At 42.7% G+C, this 27,175-nt stretch overlaps 1 protein-coding gene across 3 annotated transcripts in view; it reads right to left on the minus strand.

Annotated features, from left to right (window-relative positions):
- The window catches only part of JMY (junction mediating and regulatory protein, p53 cofactor), an 84,469-nt gene that overhangs the window by 20,636 nt on the left and 36,658 nt on the right, over nucleotides 1–27,175 (minus strand). For all 3 annotated transcript variants that reach the window (XR_014787620.1, XM_084833393.1, XM_084833392.1), the window contains exons 3-6: nucleotides 16,939–17,089; nucleotides 15,069–15,238; nucleotides 10,923–11,088; nucleotides 10,047–10,234 (exon numbers count right to left, since the gene is read on the minus strand). Coding sequence is in view for 2 of the 3 variants with exons in the window: in XM_084833393.1 (XP_084689519.1) it covers nucleotides 10,047–10,234; nucleotides 10,923–11,088; nucleotides 15,069–15,238; nucleotides 16,939–17,089 (675 nt within the window). In the remaining variant the exon portion in view is untranslated. The remainder of the gene's footprint in view (nucleotides 1–10,046; nucleotides 10,235–10,922; nucleotides 11,089–15,068; nucleotides 15,239–16,938; nucleotides 17,090–27,175) is intronic.

Raw genomic sequence — 27,175 nt, forward strand, 5'->3', positions numbered from 1 at the left:
GCCCTCCATCTGGCGCCGCTCTCTGCGTCTGCGTCGCGCATCCACCAAGTCTGCTATCTCTGCTCGGTCACTCCCTGGACTGCTTTCTAATCTAGGAATGCTGGTGGGAGGAATCTCCGTCAGCTGTGGGCCCTGGGAAAGAGGAGCGCGCTCCTCTCCCAGGAGCGACTGCTCTTCCTCAGAATCAGAACTACTCTGGGATTCTATGGGCTCAGTGTCCACCCTGACAAATGGCATCTGAGGCCCGTGGGTATTGGAGTTTAAATTTAACCCTTTTAAAAGGGGGGGGGAGAAAAGGGGGAAAAAAGAAGACATTTCTTTTCTTCTTTCTTTCTTTTCTTTTCCTTTCTTTTTCTTTTCATCACTGTTGTGTCCTCATAAGAATATTGTATTGCTGGGAAATTGTAGCTATTGATCAGGCTGTTGGTAATGTTTATTTCATTTATAAAGACAAAATAAATAAAAAGTATTCATAAGAAAAAAAAGAAAAAGATGAGAGGCAGATGGGTGGTGCAAATGAGAAGCAAGGTGATGTCTTGTTCTGCTACTGAATTATTAGTATTCATTGTAAGAGTGGGTTTGTGCCAGTTTTTAGGATTTATCCTATGCATGTTTACTCAGAAGTCAGTCCCACTATGTTCAATTGCCAATTGGGCTTTCTCCCAGGTAAGTGTGCACAGGACTGCAGCCTTCGCTGCCTTCCCAAGATCTCTGTACATTTAATTTGAAATAAACACCCATTGTATTGCACTGTTAATTCTTGAACATTAATTTCCACAGCAAGCAGAACCGTCAAATACAACTTGCTTTGTCAACTACAATTTTTGGTACAAGGTTGGCATGTACCTGGGCAAACAAACCCTGGTGGAGGGGAGGGAAACAGAAACAAATCAGTTGTGGGGAGGGGAGAAAGAAGGGGTGTGTGTGTGTGTGTAGTGCAATCCAGCTGGGTGTGTGGACGTTTCTGTTGGGGGAGGGGAGATATATAATGAAGGAGCTTGGGGAAGGCTAATGGGTAATGTTGGGGCACTAGGGGAGTGTGCAAGGGGGCTGTTTAAATGAGATGGGATCTGTCCATGAGGACTGGGTTGAAGGGGTGAAGCTTCTATAGAGTATCATACACTGAAAACCTAAAACATTTGTGTTTGAGTGAGTGGGTGGGTGAAAAAGATGTTAACACCCCTGAATTTTTTCTCAGACGTCCAATTGAAATATCACTGCCTTACTCTCAGCTGCACTGTTTTTGGATCCCAGTAGAAGGCTGTATATATTGCAAGGTTGTACAATCTTAGAAGGGGGCATGCCTGTGACTGTCACGAAGGGACCCTGTACTTCTGAATTTTCCACTACACTACTGGCTAAGAAAGAAAAATAAGGTTGAAAGTGATGAACAAAGCCAATGAGTTTATTTAGTTTACAGAGAAATGAATGTGAGCATTGTCAAATATTTCTTTTTAAATGCTTTATTAAGCATTTTATGTTTTCTTTAAAAAAAAAAACAAGGCCTAAATATTAGTAAGGCGTGGGAGGACAATAAGTGATATAATAGTCCAAGGGAATGCAAATGCACCTGTCTGCCCCTTAGTTAAATAGTTATTATAACCATTAAGACCACATATAAACCACTATAGTTTTGGAAGGGCATTTTCCTAAAAGATGGAGTACAAATATTTTACAGCATTTTGTGTACGTGAGCAACTACTGCAGGAGTAGAAGGAAATGTTAACATTTACTTTGACTGCAATCCTGTACTGACTTACCAGACGGAAAGCCCCACTGAACGCAATGTATAGGATGGCAGTGTTTTGCAGCCATATGATACAGTCTATTTGCTAACTCTTTGGCACAAGTATTCAAAAAATTGGACAAATTTGTACATGTACTATGTATGCATTTAGCTGTAAACATTTGTAAAATGTATATAACCTGATTTGTTTTTTTCATTTAATTCAAAGTCTTAAATATTTTGTACTCAAGAATATATAAAGATCATTCATACCACCTTCCCAGAAAAATCACCAAAGCAGTACACAGCAAATCCAAATAAAACCATGACACCATAAAAACACAGAAATATGAAATCAAACCACATTAAAATATTAAAACCACAAAAAATAAATTAGGATGCAATCCTATGCATGTTTAGACAGAAAAAAGTCCTACAACTCTGGGAACTTTGGGAATTGTCTGACTCTTTTCTGTGCATGCATAAACATGCATAACACTGCAGCCTTAAAAGGCCAGATTGAAAAGTTTACATTTATTTGACCTTTAATTTGAAGCTTACAGACAAAGTGTATAATGAAGTTCAATTCAGAATGGGGTTTTGCCAAATGTATAGTTCCTGTAAGGTACTAGCTTTATATTATGTTGCTATATATACTGAAGTGACATGGCTTCCACTACAATCAGATTATGAAAAAAATGTGTCATGTTAAATATTATTTCATGGAATAATCATACTAGGATAATATAAGAACAAGCCTATATTTTGGGTTCAACTGGACAACATATTAGCTACAATCTTGAGGACTATGCACAAAATCTGTGCATGTAACTTGGGGCTAAGGGCAGTTTTGAAAGGAGCAGGTCTCCTCTACCTGCTTGCTTCTTCTACAAGCATAAGAATCGATACACAATGAGCAACACAAATGGGAGTTGCTGCCAACAAAAACTGTAGAAAACCCCAAATGTGTACATTACGCATGATCTCTGGGAATGCAGCTATACTATACAAGTGAAGTTAAAGTACCATTCCATTCAATATCACTTTGATTGTGGTTAGGGCACTGTGCCTTTCTTTGGATGCTTTATTTTAAAAGAATAACAGAAGCATCCAGAGGAAAGCCACAAAAGTGACAGAGTGCCCAGAATGTTATTGTAATTTTATATCTTTACGCTGCTGTTAGTTTTTCCTTTGGCTTTATATTGTAGTTTTAAACTTTTAAAAGTGTTATATTGTGTTTTGTCATGTTGTTGTATTTTAAAAGTGTGAAACTTTGTTCTCCACTGCACATTGATACATTTCAATGGGTTTGTTGCAAGGAAGTTGTTGTTGTTGTTGTTCAGTCCTGTCTGACTCTTCGCGACCCCATGGACCATAGCACGCCAGGCCTTCCTGTCCTGTGGTCTCTCTCGGAGTGTACTCAAGACCATATTCATTGCATCGGTGATGCCATCTAGCCATCTCATCCTCTGCCGTCCCCTTCTCCTTTTGCCTTCAATCTTTCCCAGCATCAGGGTCTTTTCCAGTGACTTTTCTCTTCGCATTAGGTGGTCAAAATATTTGAGCTTCAGCTTCAGTATCTGTTCTTCCAATGAGCACTCAGGGTTGATTTCCTTTAGGATTGACTGATCTGACCTCCTTGCAGTCCAGGGGACTCGTAAGAGTCTTCTCCAGCACCACAGTTCGAAAGCATCGATTCTTCGGTGCTCAGCCTTCCTTATAGTCCAGCTTTCACAGCCATATGTTGCTACTGGGAAAACCATAGCTTTGATTATACGAACCTTTGTCGGCAAGGTGATGTCTAGACAGCTTCTACTATGCTGTCTAGGTTTGCCATAGCTTTCCTCCCAAGGAGCGAGCGTCTTTTAATTTCATGGCTATAGTCACCGTCTGTGGTGATCTTGGAGCCCAAGAAAATACAATCTGTCACTGCTTCCATTTCTTCCCCTTCTATATGCCAGGAAGTGATGGGGCCAGATGCCATGATCTTCGTTTTTTTAATGTTGCGTTTCAAACCAGCTTTTGCACTCTCCACTTTTACCCTCAACAAGAGGCTCTTTAGATCCTCTTCGCTTTCTGCCATTAGGGTGGTATCGCCTGCATATCCGAGGTTGTTGATAATTCTCCCGGCCATCTTAATTCCGACCTCTGATTCATACAACCCGGCGTTTCTCATGATGTACTCTGCATATAAGTTAAATAAGCAGGGTGACAATATACAGCCTTGTCGTACTCCTTTCCCAATTTTGAACCAATCGGTTGTTCCATCTCTGGTTCTTACTGTTGCTTCTTGACCCTCGTACAGGTTTCTCAGGAGACAGGTGAGGTGGTCTGGTACTCCCATCTCTTGAAGAATTTGCCACAGTTTGTTGTGATCCACACAATCAAAGGCTTTAGCATAGTCAATGAAGCAGAAATAGACATTTTCTGGAATTCTCTTGCTTTCCCCATGATCCAGTGAATGTTGGCGATTTGATCTCTAGTTCCTCTGCCTCTTCGAAACCCTGCTAGTACTTCGGGTAGTTCTCGGTTCACATGCTGCTGAAGCCTAGCTTGTAGGGTTTTGAGCATAACCTTGCTGGCATATGAAATGAGCGCAATTGTACGGTAGTTTGAACACTCTTTGGCGTCGCCCTTCTTTGGAATTGGAATGTAAACTGACCTTTTCCAGTCTTGTGGCCATTGTTGAGTGTTCCAAATTTGTTGGCATATTGAGTGCAGCACTTTAACAGCATCATCTTTTAGGATCTTAAATAGCTCAGCTGGAATACTATCATCTCCACTAGCTTTGTTGTTAGTACTGTTCACAACTAAAGAGGAATTGGGCAACTGAACTGATTGGGTGACTTTGGAATCTTGTGTCACTTTCTGAAAGTAGCTGTGTGGGGCTTTTTGGTGGAATATATGTGTTTCTGGAACCTGTAGCCTCAGCCTAGATTAGAAGATAACCTTCAGGGTGTCAAGGATTTTATATAATGGTCCAGAATTTAAATAGATGTCATAATTTGGTTCATAGTTTATGTTTTTGCTACATCCATTATTGTGAGTTCAAACATACAAACCGAAATATATTCTAGTATTTATTTCAAAACAATATATTTATTAACTAATGTGTTGATTTGCATTATAAAAACATAAGGGGAAGCCCAAGTCCAGCTTTCAGATATTCTACCAAAACCCTGCCTTTGCATTTTTGAGCATTCCTTTCCTCTTCTGACCCATTTTTCTCTTTCAAAACCAGCTTCCTTAATAAAATTGTTGTTTGGTCCAATCAAATCAAGAATACTGCTGTGTAGCCAGCTGGTGGTAGCACTGGGATAATAGTAAACTATGTTTGCATAGTGGTCCCATATCAACCTGCTATCAGGACCTTGTCATGAAGGTTATGTTGCATACTTGTAACTATTAAGAGGGTATTTTGCCAAGAACTGTCTTATCAAAAAAGTAATTACAGACATGCTGGGTGTGTCTAACTATAGCAAAACAAAGCACTTATGAATGAATTCCTAGATCCCAGGCTATGGACATGATTCAGACATCCTTGCATATAGGAACAAGGCCATGTGCCTGCTGAAAAGAATAGCACCATAAGAACATAAGAAGAGCCATGCTGGATCAGACCAAGGGTCCATCTAGTTCAGCATTCTGTTTACACAGTGGCTGACCAGCTGTCGACCTGGAAACCACAAGCAGGACACGAGCGCAACAGCACCCTCCCACCCATGTTCCCCAGCAACTGGTGTACATAGGCTCATTGCCTCTGGTACTGAAGAGAGCACATAGCCATCAAGACTAGTAGCCACTGATAGCCTTTTCCTCCAGGAATTTGTCTAACTCCCCTTTTAAAGCCATCCAAACTGGTGGCCATCACTACTTCCTGTGGTAGTGAATTCCATAGTTTAACTATGCGCTGTGTGAAGAAGTACTTCCTTTTATCTGACATGAATCTCCCACCAATCAGCTTCACAGGATGTCCCCAGGTTCAGTATTCTGAGAGAGAGAGAAACATGTCTCCCTATCCACATTCTCCACACCACGCATAATTCTGTAGACCTTTTTCATGTCTCCCCTTACCCTCCTTTTTTCCAAGCTAAACAATCCCAGCTGTTGTAACCTCACATAAGGGAGATGCTCCAGGCCCTTGATCATTTTAGCTGCCCTTTTCTGCACCTTTTCCAACTCTACAATATATATTTTTTTAGGTGTGGTGACCAGAACTGTACACAGTATTCCAAGTGTGGTCGCACCATAGATTTGTATAGGGGGAGTATGATGTTGGCAGTCTCAATCCCTTTTCTAATTATGCCTAACATGGAGTTTGCCTTTTTTACAGCAGCTGCACACTGGGTTGGGTCATTGAGCGGTCCACCACAACCCCAAGATCTCTTTCCTCGTCAGTCACTGCTAGCTCAGATCCCATCAAGCTATACTTGAAGGTGGGATTTTTTGCCCCAATGTGAATCATCTGTTTCATGGTGTCCTGATGAGGTAGCCTCCCCTTCCTCTGCAGCACACTTTGCATATCAAGGAAAATGGGTGGAGCATAAAAAAGGGAAATCCAACTATGGACACTTTTTTCTGTGCTGTGCACGTATCGCCCATACTGGATTTAATCAGGGAATATACATGTAAGCCTAAAACAAAAATTACTGAGCTACAGCTGAGAGCTAGATTTGAGTAAACTTTTCTATCTTTGAAGACATTTATTATTAATAAGAAGCTTATTATTAACTAGGAATCTAGTATTTACTCCCTTAAACTTTCAAATTTAATTATTTGTTTATTTGAGAGGGCAAGGGAGCAATCCTATGCGGATAGACGGCTGTCTCCGAACTCGCATGTGACCACCTATCCAATGCACGACGGGAGGAGCACGGTGGGGATCCTCTCCTCCGCACTCCAGCTGCCCTGCATTTGGGCTAGATGGCTGATTTTGGCTGCCTAGCCACGGGACATCAGAGCGCAGGGTGGGGAAGCCAGACACGACATAGGAAGTGTTGTACTGGCACTACGAGCGCCCCGCCCCGGGAATGCCCCCTTTCCCCCTGCTCTGCGCTGCTCTTACAAGTGCAGAGCACGGGGACGATCCATGCCACCCACAAAGGGGTGGAGAGGCGGTTCTATGGGAACCGACCTTGGAGCACAGGCTCTGAGGTCGGTTCCCAAAAACTGACCAATCCTATGGCTGTCTAGCCACTGTCTAGTGGCCATAGGATTGTGCTCTAAGTTGTTAAAATGTGTCCAGGACTGAATTATTGTTCAGCAATATTGCATTGCAATCTATCTTTGAAGTTTGTTTAAGAATCACCGTCTTCAGGTCATTTTCCTGATGTGCTATTCTAACTTTCCACATAGAGTGAAGTGGGGAGAGCACTACAACATGTGACATGCACAGACACCAAGTACAGGCTGAAGTGACAGACTATTTCCCTGTGTAGACTGTTCTGCCTACAACCACCAAACAATCACAATAGGTCCAAATGCCCACAGCCAACTTCTGAAAAGTGTTCCAAGAAGATTCAGCAAAATTTCCTTCATTCACCCAACTGCATACTCAGCAAATTATACTTTATTGACCTGAAATCATTACATTTACCAACCCCAGCAATGTACATTTGTAGGTTGAACACAGAGTCCAGTCTACATTAAAAGTGGTTGAATATGGACCAGGTAGTAATAGGAATGGGTTAATCCATCCAAAATAAAAGGATTTAATTTTGTACTCTCAGCATTTTAATCTGGTCCTTGCAGAAAACTTGGCCATGCTGATAGAAGTAACTAACTATGAAGCAGGAAAGATAAATAATTTGGTCACTTTGGAAATACTAAATCTTATCAACTCCAGGTTCTTTTGATTAGATGTATTATATAGATAATATAATATATATTATATTACTTCAATCTGTCTTCAAGGCTAGTTTAGGATTGAAATGCCCTGGTTGCATGGGTAGATAACCTTTACCAGTAGATAAACAGGGCACATATCTCTCTGTTGATTTCCTGGGCCTCTCAGCAGCTTTCAGTACCATCAGCCATGGTATCTGTGGTGGAACCACCCCATGTTTTTGTTTGAACACAGTGTTAAGGGTTTAAAGCTTCTCCATACCGTAGTCTGGGTGAAGAGAGGAGGGTTTTTGTCACAGTATCCTTCTGGACCACTTGGAAAGATTGAGAGCTGGAGGCACTGTATTGCAGGGCTTCCACTCCTACCTATTTGGTAGGTAGTATTGAGGGATTGGGGCCACGGTGGCTTAGTGGTTAAGACACTGAATTGCAGACCGGAAGGTCAGCAGGACAGCAGTTCGAGACCCAAGTGCTGCGTGACGGAGTGAGCTCCCGTCTTCAGTCCCAGCTTCTGCCAACCTAGCAGTTCAAAAGCAAGAAATTGCAAGTAGACAAATAGGTACCGCTTCGGAGGGAAAGGTAACAGCGTTCCGTGCACCTCGGTGTTCAGTCATGCCGGCCACATGACCACGGAAGCGTCTTCGGACAGCGCTGGCTCTTCGGCTTAGAAATGGAGATGAGCACCACACCCTAGAGTCGGACACGACTGGTTGGGGACACCTTTACCTTTACCTTTATTGAGGGATTACTGCTCTAGTGCATGGAAACAATCCTTCAGAATGCCACAAAATGTTGTTTAATATCTACACAGAGCTAAAGGAAGATGTTGTGCAAGGAATTAGAGCACACAGTCATCAGTACATCTGTTGAAGCTCTCCTTTTCCTCAAATCCTAGTAAAGCAGTGGAATCCCCGCCCAGACGTCTGGTGTCAGTAAAGGGCTGGATAAGGGTCAGTATACTGAAATTCAATCTAGATAGTGCAGAAATATTGGTGGCAGGGATACCTTTCAGCCAGGAATTGTTGTTTGGCCTACTCTAGATACGGCTGCACTCTCTTAAAAGAGCAGGTTCACAGTGGGGAATGGTGGTCCTGGACCTGGCTTTGCTACTTGAGTCTCAGGTGGCAGCTGAAACCAGGAGCATCTTTTTTCCAGCTCTGCTTGGTGCACCAACAGTGTCCTCTCCTTAACAACAGTGACCTTACCTCCATTAAGTATCCTTTGCTGTAATGCACTGTACGTGGCCATTTAGGGCTTTAAAGCCAAGGTGACACCTTGAATTGAACCAAGAAACAAACTGGAAACCAATGAAGTTGGCACAAAATTGGTCTAATATAACCTGTGCTGCTAACCTCAGACACAAGTTTGGCCACAACATTCTGAACCAACTGATGTTTCTAGCCTGTCTTCAAGGGCAGCCCACACAGAGTTCATGACATACTCCAACCTGGAATTTAAGGGATGAACAACTAAGGCTAGGTCTAATATCTCCAGTAAAGGGTGCAGCTGGCGAACCAGTTAGAGTTGGTAAAAGGTACTCCAGCACATCCATAAGTATAGCTAGATCCAGGAATACCCCAAATTGTGAACCTGTTGTTCTTGTCTAGAGAAGGTTCAACAACTCTTCAAAGATCATCACTACCACCAACCTCAGTACAGCTTGTCTGGATTAAGCTTCAGTTTGTTCACCCTTATCCAGTTCAAAACTGCTTCCAGACACCGATTTGCCAGAGTCCCTCCAGAAACAGAAGATGGAAACAAAACAGAGAGCTGGGCTTCATCAGTATATTGATGACATCCCAACCCAAACCTCTGAATGACCTCACTTGGCAGTTTCATGTAGATGTTACAAAGCACACAGGACAAGATGGAACCTTACAGCATGTAAATTGAAGGCAACAAGCCTGAACAGCAGTCCTCCCAAAATGACTTTCTGGGACCTACTCTCCAAGAATGATTATAACCACTGCAGAACATTATCCCAAGGTGGCCCAGGATACCATGGTCAATCGTATCAAAAGCTGCTGAGAGGTCCACAAGAATTGACATGGTCACACTTTCATGTCTATCCCCCAGCACAGGTCATCCACCAGGGCAACAAAGGCAGTTTTAGTCTCATTATCAGGCTGAAAACCAGACTGGAATAGATCTACCATGCTCTCAAGGATCTTGCCCAAATAGGGCAGATTTGAAACGGTGGTAATTGTTTAAATCAGAGAGGTCAAGAGAGAGTTTCTTTAGACGGGGTCTCACTGCATCCCTAAGAGAAGTCTGAACCTCAACTCCTTATCCAAGCCTTAAACCTGTAGTTGCAGATTTAATAAGCTATGAAGAAAGGTGGGACATAATAAAATAAATAAATAAATAAATACTGTTAATTTATTGTTACTATGTTTCTTTATATAGGAGTTTGTTAACTACCTCGTGAATTCTTTGTTGAGAAGTATATGAATGAATTAATGAATGATTGTTTTACCTTTTTATTTCTGAGGTAGGCTTTCTTGGCTGAAATGCGCCCACGCCTTGCTTCTAGCTGGCGGACTTTCTGTTGCAATTTCTGTAACTCTTCTCTTTGCAAATGTATAGATGTTGCCATATCTTCTTTTTCAAGCATGGCTTCCATACTTTCATAAGTATCATAGTATACAACTTCATCTCTTTTCTCTGTCAGAAAATACTAACCATTTTAATACTTTTAAACATAGACATGCTCAAGCAACACAATGTACTAAAATCTGGAGCAACCTTCAGTTGTGATGTTGAAAAAAGTATTTAAGTGATACTGGAAGAGTAATCACAGAGCCAGAAGGGGCCTGAGGGTTACCTAATCCTGGCAATGTCCCAAGAAAGAAACACTTGTACACTAAGACAAATCCAGTAACACATAATATCTCAACTGTTGTGTGACCAAGGCAGAAAGCAGCAGCATCTAAGGGAAGTGACACCACAGGCGACTTCGGCCAAGGCTACAGAGAGGCATTCTTTCCCCATTCAAATATGGGGATTGTGGTGAACAGGCAGATCCGGAGTGTGGAAAACCCCATCTACTGAGCATCCATAAGTTAAATCTCTCTAAGCCCTCAAACATAAATGCATCTCATCCAACATCTTGCTCCAGCTGTGACTGCCTCAGAAGAAAATAAATTATATGTACACTTACATGGGAGTAAGCGCCACTGAACACAGTGGGACTTACTTCTGAGTGAATATGCATAGGATTGCATTGCATAACTGTTTTTAGAACTAGGGCTGGGAAATTTGCGGACCCAAGATAATCTCAATAACCAAGTTGTACTACAGTACTCTATGGCAATTTCTTAGATACTATACATGTAAAATGAATGTACGTCACCTGAAATAAGTCTTTTGATGCTTTCAAGTTGTGCTGTCAGCAGTAGTTCTTCACACTTCAAAATTTCAAACTGTACTTCATACAACTGAAGTTGCAGGTCATAATAATCAGCTTCAAGTTGGTCCAAATGCGCTATGGCTTCTGTGCCGCCTTGTAAGCTCTGCATCTGAAAAGGAAAGAAGACCCATAGTTGCAACCACTATGTTTGGCCAGTATTTGGCCATTTTTCAGGAAGCACAAAAGAGGACAACAAACTGTGTTTGTGCAGAGGGGGGACCCCAACATATATTCAGGTGCCTCTGATATACACAATGCTCACTTGGCATTCAGGCAATGATGACACCGCAGAGCGAGCTCTTCACAGTCCTAGGAAGCCACTGCATTGGCACAATTTCTCATTAAAAATCAGCCTCTCCTCCTAGTAACAGTGACATTGCCACATAGTTTCATTTGCCCTCTTCAGTGCTCTCACACTGCCAAATCTGACTAGCTATGTGACAAAGCAAAAGAAGGAAGCTGATTTTTAAAACCAAAAGAATTAACAATACATTTGTACCAAAACTGCAGTTAATTGGGGCACAGAACAGCTGTGACCAGTTTAAAAAGGTACGCTTTGGGGGATCTTTTGGTAGACATTTTGGGGCTCCTTAAGAAACCCCTTTCGAATTGAAAATTGTTGGCCCCGAACATTCAGCTCAGGCCTTAAAGTAATGTCAAGACATAACATTCTAGGTATCTAAGCTATTTTACATATTTAGAGAACTACAAAGAGTGCTCCATGATTTAACGTTTCTGGTTATCATCATAATGACAAGACCTAGCAGCTGAACTGCAATGTAGGATCTGGTCTGCCTCCAGAAGTCTTCACTGTTCATCTCACACCTATAATGCCCATCTTTCACATATCTGTGAACAAGTGCTTAAAAGAAGAAGGTGGGTTTAAAAAAAAATCACACCAGTGGTAACAAAGGTTACCAAAGAAAAATGTTTGAATGTCTTATCAAGTAAAACAGAAACTCAGTATTGAGGTCTTCCCCTGCCTAAGAAATTTATATCCACATAGGCAAATTAGGACCCGCAATCCACCACTGATTGCTGAGAAACAACATAAGCAGGGGAACAACAGTTTCTTACTTATGATAAATTGTTATTAGTGAGAGAACTACAACATTCAACAGGATTTCAGCATCCCATTTTCAAAGTGGTGATCCAGCTTTTAAGCATGAGAAGCTAAAGCACACTTCTCTAGTAAGAGAAAGAAAGATTGGAAAATGCTGCAAAAAATAAGGCATTCTTATTGATTCATCAATGAAACTGATGAATAGAATTAACAACACAACATATAGAATCAACATAGCATGCAAACTTCTTTAAAAATAACATGTACTAATTTGTTAACAACAAGTTAAAACAAACGATGCGCTTCAAGAATTCAATAAAGTACTGAAGAAGTATTTACTTGCAAGACTAGATATTGCAGTAGTGAGTATCTGGTAATAAATTCCAACCAAATGAGCACTTTTTAAAATAAATGTCCCTCAAAATATTCAAGATATCAGTATCAATTAAAAGAGAGCCTGGAATCAGATTTTGCAGTGAACCAGTTGTTCACCTTGAAAACAATCAGCTCATGTTCATTTTTTTAAGTGGTGCTCCAGAAGAAACAGAACTGCTTGATATGCATCCATATTAACTACAAAGGAGACTTCAGTGTTACTGCACTTTATTTTAAACAGTGCCACCAATGTGTACAGTTAGCTTACAGAGTTATATAAGCAACTTACAAGCTACATTTCAACGGCAGGGAGACAGTGGGAGGGGAAGGAAAGGAGAGGCAAGGGTAAATGTGTACCTGAGAATCCCACTTCCCAAATCTGAGGTCTACCCAGGAAACCCTGTCTGTGTTCTTTCCCTTGCCAACGGTTTCCCCCACTTACTTCTTAGGTTTTGGTACCCTCAACCTTTCCTAATACACCTGCTCCTCTCTCAGCTAAAGTAGCTTTGCTGAAAAGTAGGTTTCAGAGACAGGCAATTATATAAAGCAGCTGATTCTTCCAGGTAGCTGTGGGCAGAGTATGTAACCAGACCAACCAGCTGTATTAGAAATGTATCTCTAGTGCAGCCTTCCCCAACCTGGTGGCCTCCAGATGTTTTGGACAACACCTCCCAGCATTCCCAACCATTGGCCATGCTAGCTTGGGCTGGTGAGAGTTGAAATCCAAAACATCTGGAGGGCACCAGATTGGGGAAGGCTGCTCTGGCATTTCAGGAAGTAATGACAGCAAAGGGCTTGAGAGTCACTCCCATTGGGCTTGGTTACTTGTTAGTATCCTCTTATTTTGCATGAGCCATCGGCTGGCCTGTGTTGCTACTTTTAACATGGTGGGTACCACTCACAAAGTACTGGATGCTCCAGAAATCACTAGAAAGCCTCTTGAGTGGCACCAGGTGCCACTTTTGACCCAGCAAGCACCCCGTACAAAATGAGACATCATCTAAGAGACCACTGCACTATCATAGAGGCCTCTGAAGGATCCTCTCGTTGCTCTATGGTGGGGAGAGGAACACTTTCCAAATGAAAGCTTGGCATGAAAGCTTCCAATCTCTTCATGGCTGCACCAGAGGAGAGGGAACGGGGAGCCTACAAGCCCAAGACTCAGTCATCATAATTGAGCATTACATCTGAATGCAGTTACTATCTTCTCAAGTTTTCTACTGAGGAATTCTCACCATCATATTCTAAATATAACTCTTCAGATGGAGATGAACATCTAGAAAACAAGGCATTCATCTTGATGTTCAGCTAAAAAATGAGTTCTTGCTTCCAGTTGTAAAATGGCAATTATCCTGTATCTGTACCGAGAACAGGAACTGCCATGTATCGAAGGATACAACTCCGCTACACATTTTGTTAATTTTATTCCAATTTAATCGTCATTAACTTCCGCAAGGGACCTAAGAACTTGTTTGATAAATGTAATGCGAATTTACACTGTCATGCCATTCAAATTTTAATATAAAGTAGAAGTGAGAACTGCCACAGAAGCCATGTCACCATTAGCTTTTGCAAGCTTGAAAGTTAAAATAACTTACTGAGAATATTTTATCAAGCCTCTCCAATATATCAAATAGTAATTCTTGATATTTTCTACTACATTTTCAAAGTATATTGTGATAATAAGCCAATTTATTTTGACTTTTACGAGAGCAATCCTATGGTCCCTAAACATTGTCTGAGAGGCCATAGGATACTGGGGATTTACCCTCCTGAGGCCACAGACAAGTGCTATGATGTGGGGTGGGGTGGGAGAGAATCCCTGCTTGGATTTCCCACTTCTCCAGCTGCTGCAGAAAGCTCCATAGTGGTTCCCTCTCCTGAGGCTAGTGTCATGACCTTGGGAGGGGAGGAAATGGGTGTTTGGGGGGCAGGACTCCTCTGCTGGATCCACAACCCTCTCAGTTCCTGTCCCCACCCACAGCCAGGTAATTAAATAGATGGACTCAGAGACCCACCTGTCACAAAATGCAAAAACAAAGGATGGGAAAGCTGTAAAAAGCCTCTGCTGCTCCTCCTGCCCTGCCTGGCATTGCCAGCAGGGCTTATGATAGATGGAATCAGCGTTCTCTGTCTAGCAGGTGCCAGTCCTGTAAGACCAGGCCCTTAGTCTCTGAAGATAAGTTAGAATAAGCAATTCTCCTGAAATTCCATCTACATTCAGTGCTGTGCATTTGTACGTAAGAACAGCCATGCTGGATCAGACCAAGCCTCTATCTAGTCCAGCATTCTGTTCACACAGTGGCCTGTGGGAAATACATACATAGGATATGACTGCAGTAGCACCATCCCATTGCGTTTCCCAGCAAAAGGTGTACGCAGGTATACTGCCTCTGATACTGGAGATAGCATATAGCCATCAGAATTAGTAGCCATTAGTAGCCTTCTCCTCCATGAATTTGTCTAATCCCTTTTTGAAGCCATCCAAATTTGTGGCCATCACTACATCTTGTGGTAGCAAATTCCATAGTTTAGCTATGAGCTATGTGAAGAAGTACTTTTTTTTCTTTGTCCTGAATCTCCCACTGTACAGTTGTATAATGTTAAAAAAATAAGACTTGAAAGTTTTATTTGTACAAGTGAGAAATTACCTCTTCTTTCAGTGCATGTTTCTTCTGTTCCAAACAGATTTCCTTTGCTCTCATCAGCTGCAAAGTCTCCTTAGACACTGCATATTGAAGTTTTTCCATTCGTTTCACTGCTGCTGCCCATGCTGCCTTACCAAACTTTTTCTGGTCTGTTCGCATTCGATCATACACCGCTGTAAAAAGAAATTGTTTAAATAACATATAATATCCGTGCATGTTTAATGTTTCATTATAGAAATTAAGCATATGTCTATCATGAGTAAACACACAATCGGCCTCCTACTTGATACACGAAAAAGCTTCATATGTGCTTTAAGCATTCAGCAATTACCAAGCAATCTTTTCAGATAACATATTTTGATAACGTATTTTGTTTTGAGAACAGCAGTTATATATATTTTTAAATTAATATATAAATGGGATGCAACTCTGATTCTTGTATTACATAATTCTACATTCTAATTAATTCACGGGGCAATTTGCAATTTAGTAGAATATCATTGTATTTATTACCTTCCAAATTTACAAATTATCTCCTTTACTTTGTTGGAAGACTGCAGCAGTCTGACACCATCATGGATGAATCTTTACAAATTCAAGTCTTCTCAGTTTCTCATTTTTCCAATATTAAGTTTGTTCCATCCTGTTTCCACAGGTTTACAATTTTTTAAAAGTCCGCACAAAAAAAGTATGTATTTTTGTGTGCATTCCTTCTAATATATGCATTTTATATGCACTTTAAAAAAATATGCATTTTTGCAAGTGATTTCCCCTAATATGTGTTTTTTTGCATACTTTCCCCTAATATAAGCATTTTTGTGTGAAGTTTTTATTATACACATTTTTCTGCACTTTTTAATTTGCAAACCGCACTGCAAAATTTGGAAAAGTGTAAATAGCGCTATATAACTCTGTTCTGGTTTATGTCTGGTTTGGGAAATGCAAATATGAAATTTGCATTAAAATGCACGCCCAATTCCTCACCCATCTCTAGTCAAGACCTTCAAATATTAACTCCAACACCATTTTCAGGCATGACTTTCCAGTTTACAAATACCCACTTTTTAATCACAAACCAAGCATATTGTGCTTAAAAAGAACCCTCGCTCATTTAATGTGAAATCTGTATATACCCCAAGCCTGGGAAAGAGCTTAGTAATTTGCAGGCTATGACCTTGAGAAGGGAAGGACAAACGGATGCATATATGAGATCAGGCCTCCTATTCTGAGTACTGGCCAGTGCACTATGATTCACATGTACCCTCAAGGCCAGAACACGGGAGGGGGAGGAGGGAGGAAAAGGCTCCACCAAGGCCTATGCCAGCCCCTTCCCCCATGGGAATGGAACATGATGCCCTTAATGTTTTTCAAGTATTTAAAAATATAAACAAAAGATAAACATGTAGGATCCCCATTTTCCAAACAGATCAATAGTCCAGAACCCAAAACCTCTTAATTATCAGTAGGGTATTTGTTTAATTGGTAAAGGAGCAAATCTAAAGTGGACAAAGACCTGTGAAACCTGGGTTTCAAGAATTGAATAGCCATGAACTCAGTGGTCAAGTTCAATTCCTTGTGTGCAAAATAGCAAATGCCTCATCTCACAGAATGATTTTGATGAGAAATAATATTGTAAACACTTTTCACATAAAACCTTATAAAAATTAACATTTGTAATAATGGTATCCACATCCAGTAGCCCCTTTCTTTACTTACTTGGAGTGGAGAGGGTTCTAGCAATTCACACAAGGCAGTGACAGTGATTTGAGACACAATAAGAAGATGTGGCTCCAAGACCCCGGATCATGTAAACAAGATTTCTGATTTTTAAAAAGCCTTTATTGGAAAATATTAAATAGGAAAAGTCCATTACCTTTCTGTGCTTTTGCTGTTATTTCAAAATACTTCACAGTAAGGTCTTGAATAGAAAGTACAGCCATGTGGGCCTTCCGCTGCCAGTCTGCATCTTCTTTTTGAAGACTCTCAATTCTTCTGGGTCCTAAGTAATCATTCTCTATGGAAATCTGAAAACAGATCAATCCACTATATCCACCATCAAATGAAAGGATGCATAAAAACGTTCATGGAAGTTAAGTTGTTTAAAGCACAAAAACAATTTCCTTTCAGTATTCTACCTAGAATATCAATCAAGTGTAATCAATATAACAATATTTATTATGCAAAGTTCTCCATTTAGCTAATTTAGTGCTAGGAACATGCTATCGTATGAGATCTCAATGTTGTTGAACCAACTGGAGACAGTGACCACAGTGCTATCAAATTTAATATATATTTAAGTGGAAAATAGCCCAGAAAGTCCAACACAGTCACATTTGACTTCAAAAGAGGAAACTTCTCTAAAATGAGAAAACTGGTGTAAAGGAAGTTAAAAGGGGAGTTAAGAGGATTAAATCCCTTCAAAATACTTGGAGATTACTCAAAACCACAATAATAGAAGCCCAGCTAAAATGTATACCACGGGTTAGGAAAGGTAGCACCAAGTCCAAGAGGCCACCCGCATGGTTAACAAGCAGTGTTAAGGGAGCTATTAGAGAAAAGAGAGCTACCTGCAGAAAATGGAAGTCTTGCCCAAGTGAGGAAAACAAAGGGGACCACAGGCTTGCACAAAGGCGATGCAAGCAGACAGTAAGAGATGCAAAAAAGCATTTTGAAGAGCATATTGCTAACAATATCAAGGCCAACAATAAAGAATTCTTTAAATATTTCAGAAGCCAGGGAGGCAGTTGGACCACTGGATGACAATGGAGTTAAAGGAGCATTGAAGGAGGACAAGGAGACTGAACAGAAGCTGAATGAATCCTTTGCATCTGCCTTCACTCCAGAAGATATAGGACAGATACCTGTGCCTGAACTGATGTTTTCAGGTAGGGAGCCTGAAGAACTGAGGCAAATAGTGGTGACAAAAGATGAAGTTCTCAACCGTACTGATAAACTGAAAGCAAATAAATCACCCATCCTAGAGTTCTCAAAGAACTCAGATATGAAATTGCTGATCTTCTAACCAAAATATGCAACATGTCCCTAAGATCAGCCTCTGTTTCAGAGGACTGGAAGACGGCCAATGTAACACCAGTCTTCAAAAAGGAATCCAGGGGGGATCAGGGAAATTACAGGCCTGTTAGCTTAATGTCTTTTCCGGGTAAATTGGCTGAAATAATGGTTAAAGATAAAATTATTAGGCACATAGAAGGACAAGCCCTGCTGAAAAAGAATCAACATGGCTTCTGCAAAGGTAAGTCCTGTCTCACTGAACATTTAGAGTTCTTTGAGAGTGTCAATAAACATATAGACAGGGGTGATCCAGTAGATATTGTTGACTTGGAATTCCAAAATGGTTTTGACAAAGTCCCTCACCAAAGACTCCTGAGCAAACTTAGCAGTCATGGAATAAGAGGACAGGTCCTCTTATGGATCAGTAACTGGTTAAAGGACAGAAAGCAGAGAGTAGGATTAAATGGTGAATTCTCCCAGTGGAGGGAAGTAAATAGTGGGGTCCCACAGGGATCTATATTAGGACCAATGCTTTTCAACCTGTTCATAAATGATCTGGAATTAGAAGTGAGCAGTGCAGTGGCCAAGTTTGTTGATGACACCAAATTATTTAGGGTGGCTAAAACAAAAAGGGATTATGAAGAGCTCCAAAAGGATCTCTCCAAACTGGGAGAATGGGCACCTAAATGGCAAATGCGGTTCAACACAAGCAAGTGTAAAGTGGTGTACGCTGGGTCAAAAAATCCCAACTTCAAGTATAACCTGATGGGATCTGAGCTAGCAGTGACCACCCAAGAAAGAGTTCTTGAGGTTGTGGTGGACAGTTCAATGAAATGTCAACCCAGTGTGCAGCTGCTGTAAAAAAAAGGCAAACTCCATGTTAGGCATAATTAGAAAAGGAATTGAGAATAAAACTGACAATATCATCCTGCCTTTATACAAGTCCATGGTGTGACCACACTTATAATAATGTGTACAGTTCTGGTCACCACACCTAAAAAAGGATATTGTAGGCTAGAAAAAATGAAGAAAAGGGTAACTAAAATTATCAAGGGGCTGGAGCATCTCACCTATGAGAAAAGGTTACAACGGCTGGGATTATTTAGCTTGGAAAAAGGAGGGTAAGGGGAGACATGAGAGAGGTGTGCAAAGTTATGCATGGTGTGCAGAATGTGGATAGGGACACATTTTTCTCCCTCTCTCAAAATTCTAGAACCTGGGGTCATCCTATGAAGCTGACTGGTGGGTTATTGAAGACAGATAAAAGGAAGTACTTCTTCACACAGCCCATAATGAAACTATGGAATTCGCTACTGGCCACCAATTTGGATGGCTTTAAAAGGGGGATTCCTGGAGGAAAAGGCTACTGATGGCTACTAGTCCTGAGGGCTATGTAATACCTCCAGTACCAGGGGCAGTGAGCCTATGTACACCAGTTGTTGGGGAACATGGGTGGGAGGGTGCTGTTGTATCCTGCTTGTGGCTTCCTGGTAGACAGCTGCTAGACTAGATGGACCCTTGGTCTGATCCAGCATGGCTCTTCTTATGTTCTTAGCAAGCAGGATTCTTTTAAGCAAAGAGCAACTGAAAGTTCTGCAAGTGTAAAAGTACCACTGGCAGTATTGCCACTGGTGGCAAGATTCAAAATGGGCATTCTGGGGGCCTGTTGGGGGCAATCTTGGATTCACAGGATCCAAAGCTCCTTCATTCCCCTTATGTGTCCACAGACTGGGCTCCCAAACTACACCAGCCTGGAGCTGGAATATTTTTTTTCCCACTGGTGTCAATGAAGGCAATTTAAAAAAAATCCAAGGGGGGAAAAAAGAAAAATACCCCCACACACACACACACACACCCCACCCTGGCTGCAGTGAGCCAGCAGGGCTTAGGAAATAGTGATTTATCTGCTATGAAAATTCCCCAGCCCCAGGGGTCCACAAATTATGTCCAGGCTTAGTAACCATAAGTTATTTCTACTAGCCAGTAAGAATAAAAGAAAAGTGCCTCTGAACACATACTGGGTACCTTTCTCTTTCTGTCCAGCAAGTAGAACCCTGCCCCTCCCACAGAATTAAAGAGAAGGGCAAACAGCGCAGATGGCATTGTTCCCCAAATGCCAGAGTTCCTTGCAGGTCTCTTTCTGAAAATTAAACATTGCTCCCACTTTCCTAGCAAGCCCCAAGCACAGCATAGCAAGCATCCATTTTCAAAACCAGGGTTAAAAAGGTTAGGACACACGGAAGACACACTCTTTCCTTCTCTCTCGCTCTCAAAGAAATCCATCCAGATTTTTCTTCCATCTTGGCAGCACTTTTCCTTCAGAACCAAGGCTTATTCGTTTGTTTGTTTCTTATCTTACCCAGCCCCCAGAGGAAATGAACAGGGAGTAGAGAGAGAAGCCAGCTGCAAGCAGGACTGGGGAATGGAGAAAGGTTGCAGAGGGAAGAAAGCAGCCAAGTAAAGGAAGATTTGAAATTGCACTCTGCCTTCTTTCATCCAGTCAGTCAATTTACAAAGCAAACCTCCCTGTTGTTCTTTAAAATAGTCCAAGTGCAATGGGAATGAAATAGCAGGAACTTTTTGACTGGGAGGTATCTGAAAGGACTATATTTCCTCTTTAGATGAAGACCCTGACATTACAGAGGCTAAATGCCCTGTGGGAACCACTAACTCCAGGGTTATGCCAGGCAATTCTGGTGGTTGTGGAGACGGTACATTGGGCCCTTCAGCAATGGTGGACCCTGCGGAAGTCCCAGACAGGGCCCCTAAGGGCTGTTTTGCCCGTGGAATCAGAGGAGGAGGCTGAGCATCTGCCCAGCCCTAGAACGTGCTGACACCAGAAGGTGAAGGAACAAGCCACCACTTGGAGGTGAAGTGCATACCTCAAGACCCAAAGCAACCAGGCTCCTTGAGAGGTTGCTGGAACAACACCTTTATTTCAGCTCCCAGTACCTTGCAACCTAATTTTCCTGACCTTGTTTCTTCTTTGCACGGATCTCTTCTGCTGCTGACCCCTGGACTCCTGATAAGTCCCTGGCCCCATCTACACGAGCCATTTACTCCAGGGCTGCCGCAGTTCAAGGTCCTTTGGGACATAGGACATAGTCGCCACTTTGCAGCCTAACCGTGGTTTTCATACAGAAAATGCAATTTCCAAAAACGCATTGTGCTGCGATGTTTTTGGTTTGCTGCAGGTTTCCCAGGGTTGTGAGCTGTCTGTCCCTTCCCCGAACCGACTTTGCATTTTGTGGTGGGTGTGTGGTAAGCGTGCCTAGTGCTTGTGTCACTCTGTGACGCCGCTTCACTCCTCCCCATTCCTTCGTGGCTCCGCAGTTACAGAGGCATGGGGAAGTGTGCTCATTTCTTCACCCTTTCGCACACCTTCGCAGCTTCGTATCTTCACAATGGCTGCTTTGGAGTCAGTGGCCAAGAGCTTGGGGGGACTCAGGGGAGCGTCCAGGACCAACTTCGGTCCAGCCACCATTTTGGAAGGATGGGTAGGCACGTACCTCTCATAGGCACATACCTTGTTGTGTGCAAACCATAGTGAGAGTCTTGGCCTGGAGAACTGCCAAACAGTTGGCATGGTAACAAAGGAGCAGACCACCCACATTTTACCTAACAAGAAATGGACAGACACAAAAGAACCCATAAAATACAAAACAGCCACTAAAAAACGAAGTGTCACAGCCCCCACCCTCACATCCCTGCACATCTGCACATTTAAATATAATGGTAAAAAAAAGGGGCAGCACAACTGCCGCAGTTTACTTCACTTCAACAGCTACGTGTCAAGGCACAGCGAATTTTCCTGTTGGAGAAGTCCTCAGTAAACTGCACGTGTAATTACAATGGAGTGAAGGTTGGAAGCGGTGCCGTGTAGATGGCCCCCCTGTTCCTTGGATTGTGCCTGATTTAGACTGCTTGCCTGTGCTTGCAGCTCTGCCTCAAACCCTGCTTTTGGACTGCCCTTCTTCTTGACCAATAATCCTGTGCTTCTGATCACTGCTTGCCTTCTGAGTTTGTTGAATGGATTTTCCCCATAGATTGTCCCAGGACTGAGCTTGACACAGCCACAGCAAGACACAGGAAGAGGATAGCGCTGGAAGAGCGAAGCAAAAGAGACTGCATGGGGGAAACTGTCTTGCACATGAAAAGGGAGACAAATTAGAAGACAGTACTAAGCAGCATCAGAGAAAGATTGTAAAGAGTGCAGGTAGTGCGTGCATGTGCACGCGCACACGCACACACCATCTCAACTCACTAATCAGATCTGTAGTATTCCAGGGAAGGGAAGGGAGAAGAAAAGTAAAAAAAAGCTTTTCTGATGCCATTCAGAGCTAGAGAACAGACTCTCTCCCCAAAAATCTACTTCAGGTTATTTGGGCAGTCCAGTTTAGCTGCTGTAATTCAACCTCCCTACCTGCGCATTCTTGCTTACCAAGATCAAAGATTTTCTTGCTCCTGGCCTTTTGGCAAGTGGGCTTGCTGAAGGCTGCCCCTCCCGTAATTTAGGATTGCTCTGCTAATCTGAGATATATGCCCAGTCACAACATGCTTGCTCACATGCGTGCTTGAATACCTCTTTTTCTACCAGCGGAATGGGGATAGGGTAGCAGATAACAGGATGATACGTTGAGGTTTGAGATCAGTTTGGAAGGGTGAACAATTCAACTTCAATTATTCCTAAGCAATCAAAAGTCCCACAGTATGTTACTGCTATCTTGAAGGAAAAATTGTAAGTCATAATTTGGAATAAAAAGGCACTCTGAAGGACAAATATCACAAGGTGAAGTGTTACATGTAACTCCCCCTGCACTTTTTTTTAATAAAAAGCTACTGCAGAAGGCTGCAACCTTAAGTGAAGACCAGTTCATGGGAAGCAGGTGCTTAACTCTTTCCCCTCAGGCTGTTTTCCCAGACAAAATCTCACAAACACAAATATGAATAGCATGTTAATGTCGATAACATGCTATTCATATTTATTTTAAAAAACATACTTTGGCATCTCTCCCTCTCTCTGTCCCTCTAATGATTCAGCTGGCTGGCCTGAAGAGACCTATAAAATGTTGAATTAGGAAAGTACCTTGGTGACACACGTTTTGTTCATTATACACAATTATACACAGTGTTTCCCAATCTCTAGTGCCCAACAACGTTACTGATGTTGATTGCAGGCCAACACGCAGGACCTCCAAAGATGATCGTAAAACATCAGCAGGCTCATACAGGTATAGGGCATCCTTCAAATAACCGTTTGGGGCTTTAAAAGTCAAAAACAGCACTTTCAATTGAGCCCAGAAATGCATCAGCAGCCAATAAAACTGGTACAGAATTGGTGTAATATTATCTGACCATCTAGAGCAGGGGTGGGCAACCTGTGGGTCTTAGGCTGCATGTGGCCCCACCCCCTCCCAATACAGCCCCTGCCATACTGCCAAATTCATCATCTGTGGGGGGAAAAGGTGGAGGGTTTGCCAAAAAATGGCACTTTTAGCGCTATGGAGTGCTAAAAGGGTTAAATTTAGCATTGTGAAGTGGTTTGCCAGTTATTTCTTTTTCCAGGCACCCCATAGACTGTGTGGCACTCCAGAGTCTTACTGGTGGGGGGGGGGGCTATCCAGGGGGTGAAAATGGGCCCCAAACTTCTCACAGTTGCCCACCCCTGAGCTAGCCCCAACAAAAACTCAGGTGACCACATTTTATACCAGCTGAAGTTTCCAAAGGCAGCCCTATATAAGGCACATTACAGTAGTCCGGTTTAGATGTCATTAGGACATATATAAATGAGGCCAGGTCCACTTTCCCTAGATAGGGTCACAGTTGAAATTACTTTGATAATAGTCAATCTTGGCTACTGCCACAACCTGTGTTTCCACAGACAGTGCTAAGTCCAAAAGGATTTCCAAGCTACAGACATGGTTCTTCAGAGGGTGTGTAACCCTGCTCTATAGTAGCTGAATTCCTCTATCCAGATCAGGAAATTTCCCTACCCAAACTACTTCCATCTTATCTGGATTAAGCTTCAGCTTGCACACCCTCATTCTTCCCAAAACTGTGTCTAAGGACAAATTCAGCAGTTCCACATCCTACCTGGGATTAAAAGGTGGAAAACAGAACCAGAGCTTCATGTCATCTGCATGCTGGTGACACTGCAGCCCACACCTCCAGTTGACTTCCCCCAGCAGTTTCATGTAGATGTTAAATAGTATAGGGGACAAGATGAAACCTTGTGATGACCCACAGGCCAAAGGCCGCAGAGCAGAGCAGAAGTCTCCTAGCACCATCTTATGAGACCAAGTGGGGAGGTAGGATTAGAGCCACAGTAACACTGCGCTCCTACCCCCAAACCCAGCCCAGCAAGCCAGTCCATTTGGGCACATGGGCCCTCACTTGCCTCCCATCCCAGCTCCTAGCTCCTGCCCCAACCCCAGCATGGACAACCACAAACAAAACGAAGTGTGTGTGGGGGGAGTATTTATCAACATTGTACACATGCCACATCATCTCCTCCTCCTTGAACCACTCAGGTAGTTGGCTCTGCCTGGTACTAAACTGCACATGCGCAATGAGCAAACTTAAGCAAGCGCAAAGGAGTAGAACACAAAGTTAGCGGAGTCACCATTTCACAGTCACTGTTTGCTACTCTTTCCCCCCATCCTTTGGCCTGCATCTCCATAGAGGAAAAAGCTAGGCCTATGCACTACATTCCCTTAAGCTTCAAAGAATATAGTACAGCAGCATTGAAGGTGGAGAGATGAGCCTCCAGCCAACTTTTGAGCACTGCAGCGCAAATTTAGTTTACTTATTTGTGATCGAAAGAGTGAGAGTGATATTAGTGTGTTTATGACTGCCTCTGTGGCAGCCATCAGCTGGGCACCAGCCATCTCATCAACCTGTAAAGGGGCAGCCAGAAGGTAGATATGAATGCTTCCTTTTTCCTTTTCTTTTTTTTCTATTTTATGTAACCTCTGTTTTGGTGTTTTGGTGGGGTTTTTTTTTGCTATTTCTTCCTTTAGTCTCTTTTTGTTGCTTGGACTATTTTTTAAAGATTGGTATTCTTGGCTGTTTTTCTTTCTTGATAAAAATCTGATTGTTACTGATTGAATTTTAAAAATCTGTTCTGGCTGATTGGGCAAGGGTTTCTTTCCTTTTTAAAAACCTACTTATTCCTTGGGCTGGCAACAGTATTTATTTCCCTTTAAAAAATCTGCTTGTGGAGTGGACTTTGGATGCTGTGAGAACTCATTGCCCATGCTTACTCCTGAGCAATCTAGTCCTTTTGTGTAGGCTATCCATGCACAAGCTGGATTTTTGTAATGTGCTGCTTCTGCTGTTACTTCTCAGTATGCCTGGAGAGTGGTGATTATGGGGATGCTTATATCAAGAAGTAGATTTTGGTTGCTTTGCGCTCCTCGGGAAGTTGCTTGCCTTGGTTTCCCTTTTTAATGAAATGTGTTGCTGCTATACCAGTCAAATGTGAGTGCAAATGAATGTTTTAATTTGTTGTTGGGATCAGATCCAAACTCTTTATTGCAATCATGTTCCCTATTTCCCTTTGTGCAACAGGTTACTACTGGGTTAAAAATACTGTTTTTCTGTGCTATATTGTGCAGGTTCTACCACCGCCACACACACCCCTTCTTACACACACACACACACACACACACTACTTAGCAGGTATGATCTTACAGTGAATTTCCCCTTGTGCTTGCTGTTTTGGTTTTCTATGTGATGTGCTGCTGCTGTACTAGACCAATGTGAGTACAGGGAGAGGCAATCCGTCAGGTACTGTGGTCCTGAGCCATATAAGGCTTTACAGGTCAAAACCAGCACTTTGAATTGGGCTTGGAAGCATATAGGCAGCCAGTGCAAGCAGACCAGAATCAGTCTTATATGTTCAGACCTTCTGAACATTATCAGTCTGGTTGACTCATTTTGCATGAGCTGCAGCTTCCAAACCATATTCAATGACAGCCCCATGTAGAGCACATTGCACTAATCTAACTTGGAGGTTACCAGAGCATAGACAACTGAAGCCAGGTTATCCCTGTCCAGATAGGGGTGTAGCTGGGCCACTAACCAAAGTTGGTAGAAGGCACTCCGTGCCACTGTGGCTACTTGAGCCTCAAGTGACAAAGTTGGCTCCAGGAGGGCCCCCAAGCTATGAACCTGCTCTTTCAGTGGGAGTGCAACCCCATCCAGAACAGGTTGAGCAACCTTCATCCGGTCAGGAGAACCACCCATTAATAGCTTCTCAGTCTTGTCTGGATTGAGTTTCAGCTTGTTAGGGAGCAATCCTATGGCCGCTAGACAGAGGCTAGAAGGCCATAGGATATCATGTTATCCGGGAACCGACCTTGTAGCCTGTGCCTCGGAGGCACAGCAGAACAGCCCCATCCTCCGTGCTCACAAGAGGAGTGCGGAGCAGCCAAAAAGGGGCATGGCTGGGGGCATACCAGGGCGGGGAGGGCGGAAATGCCTGTATAACACATCCAATGTGCCATACAGCAGCCTCCTCCCCTGCTCCATCCTCCCACGGCTAGACATCAGCAATCGGCTATCTAGCCGCAAATGCAGGGCAGGAGAAGCACGGAGGGAACGATCCCCTCCGTGCTTCTCCTGCCCTGCTTTGGATAGGCGGTCGCCTCCAAGTTCGGAGGCAGCTGCCTATCTGGATAGGATTGTGCCCTGAGCCCTCATCCAGTCCATAGTCGCAGCCAGGCACTGATTTAGCCCATCTACACCCTTACCTGAAGAAGATGATAAGGAGAAATAGAGCTGCGTGTCATCAACATACTGATGACAATGCGCTCCAAAACTGCACTCAACCTTTCCTGTAGATGTTGAATAACATTGGGGATAAAACCGACCCCTGTGGAACCCCATACTGGAGAATCCACGGAGCTGAGCAATATCCCCCAAGTACCATCTTTTGGAGCCGACCATCCAAGTAGGAGCAAAACCACTGCAATGCAGCGCCTCCCACTTCCAACTCAGACAATCACCCCAGAAGGATACCATGGTCAGTGGTGTGAAAAGCCACCGAGAGATCAAGGAGAATCAACAAGGTCACATCCCCCCCATTTCTCTCCTGA

This window comes from Heloderma suspectum, chromosome 2 (genome assembly GCF_057233095.1).
Source record: "Heloderma suspectum isolate Gila_16-S chromosome 2, 16-S_ref, whole genome shotgun sequence".
NCBI lineage: Eukaryota > Metazoa > Chordata > Lepidosauria > Squamata > Helodermatidae > Heloderma > Heloderma suspectum.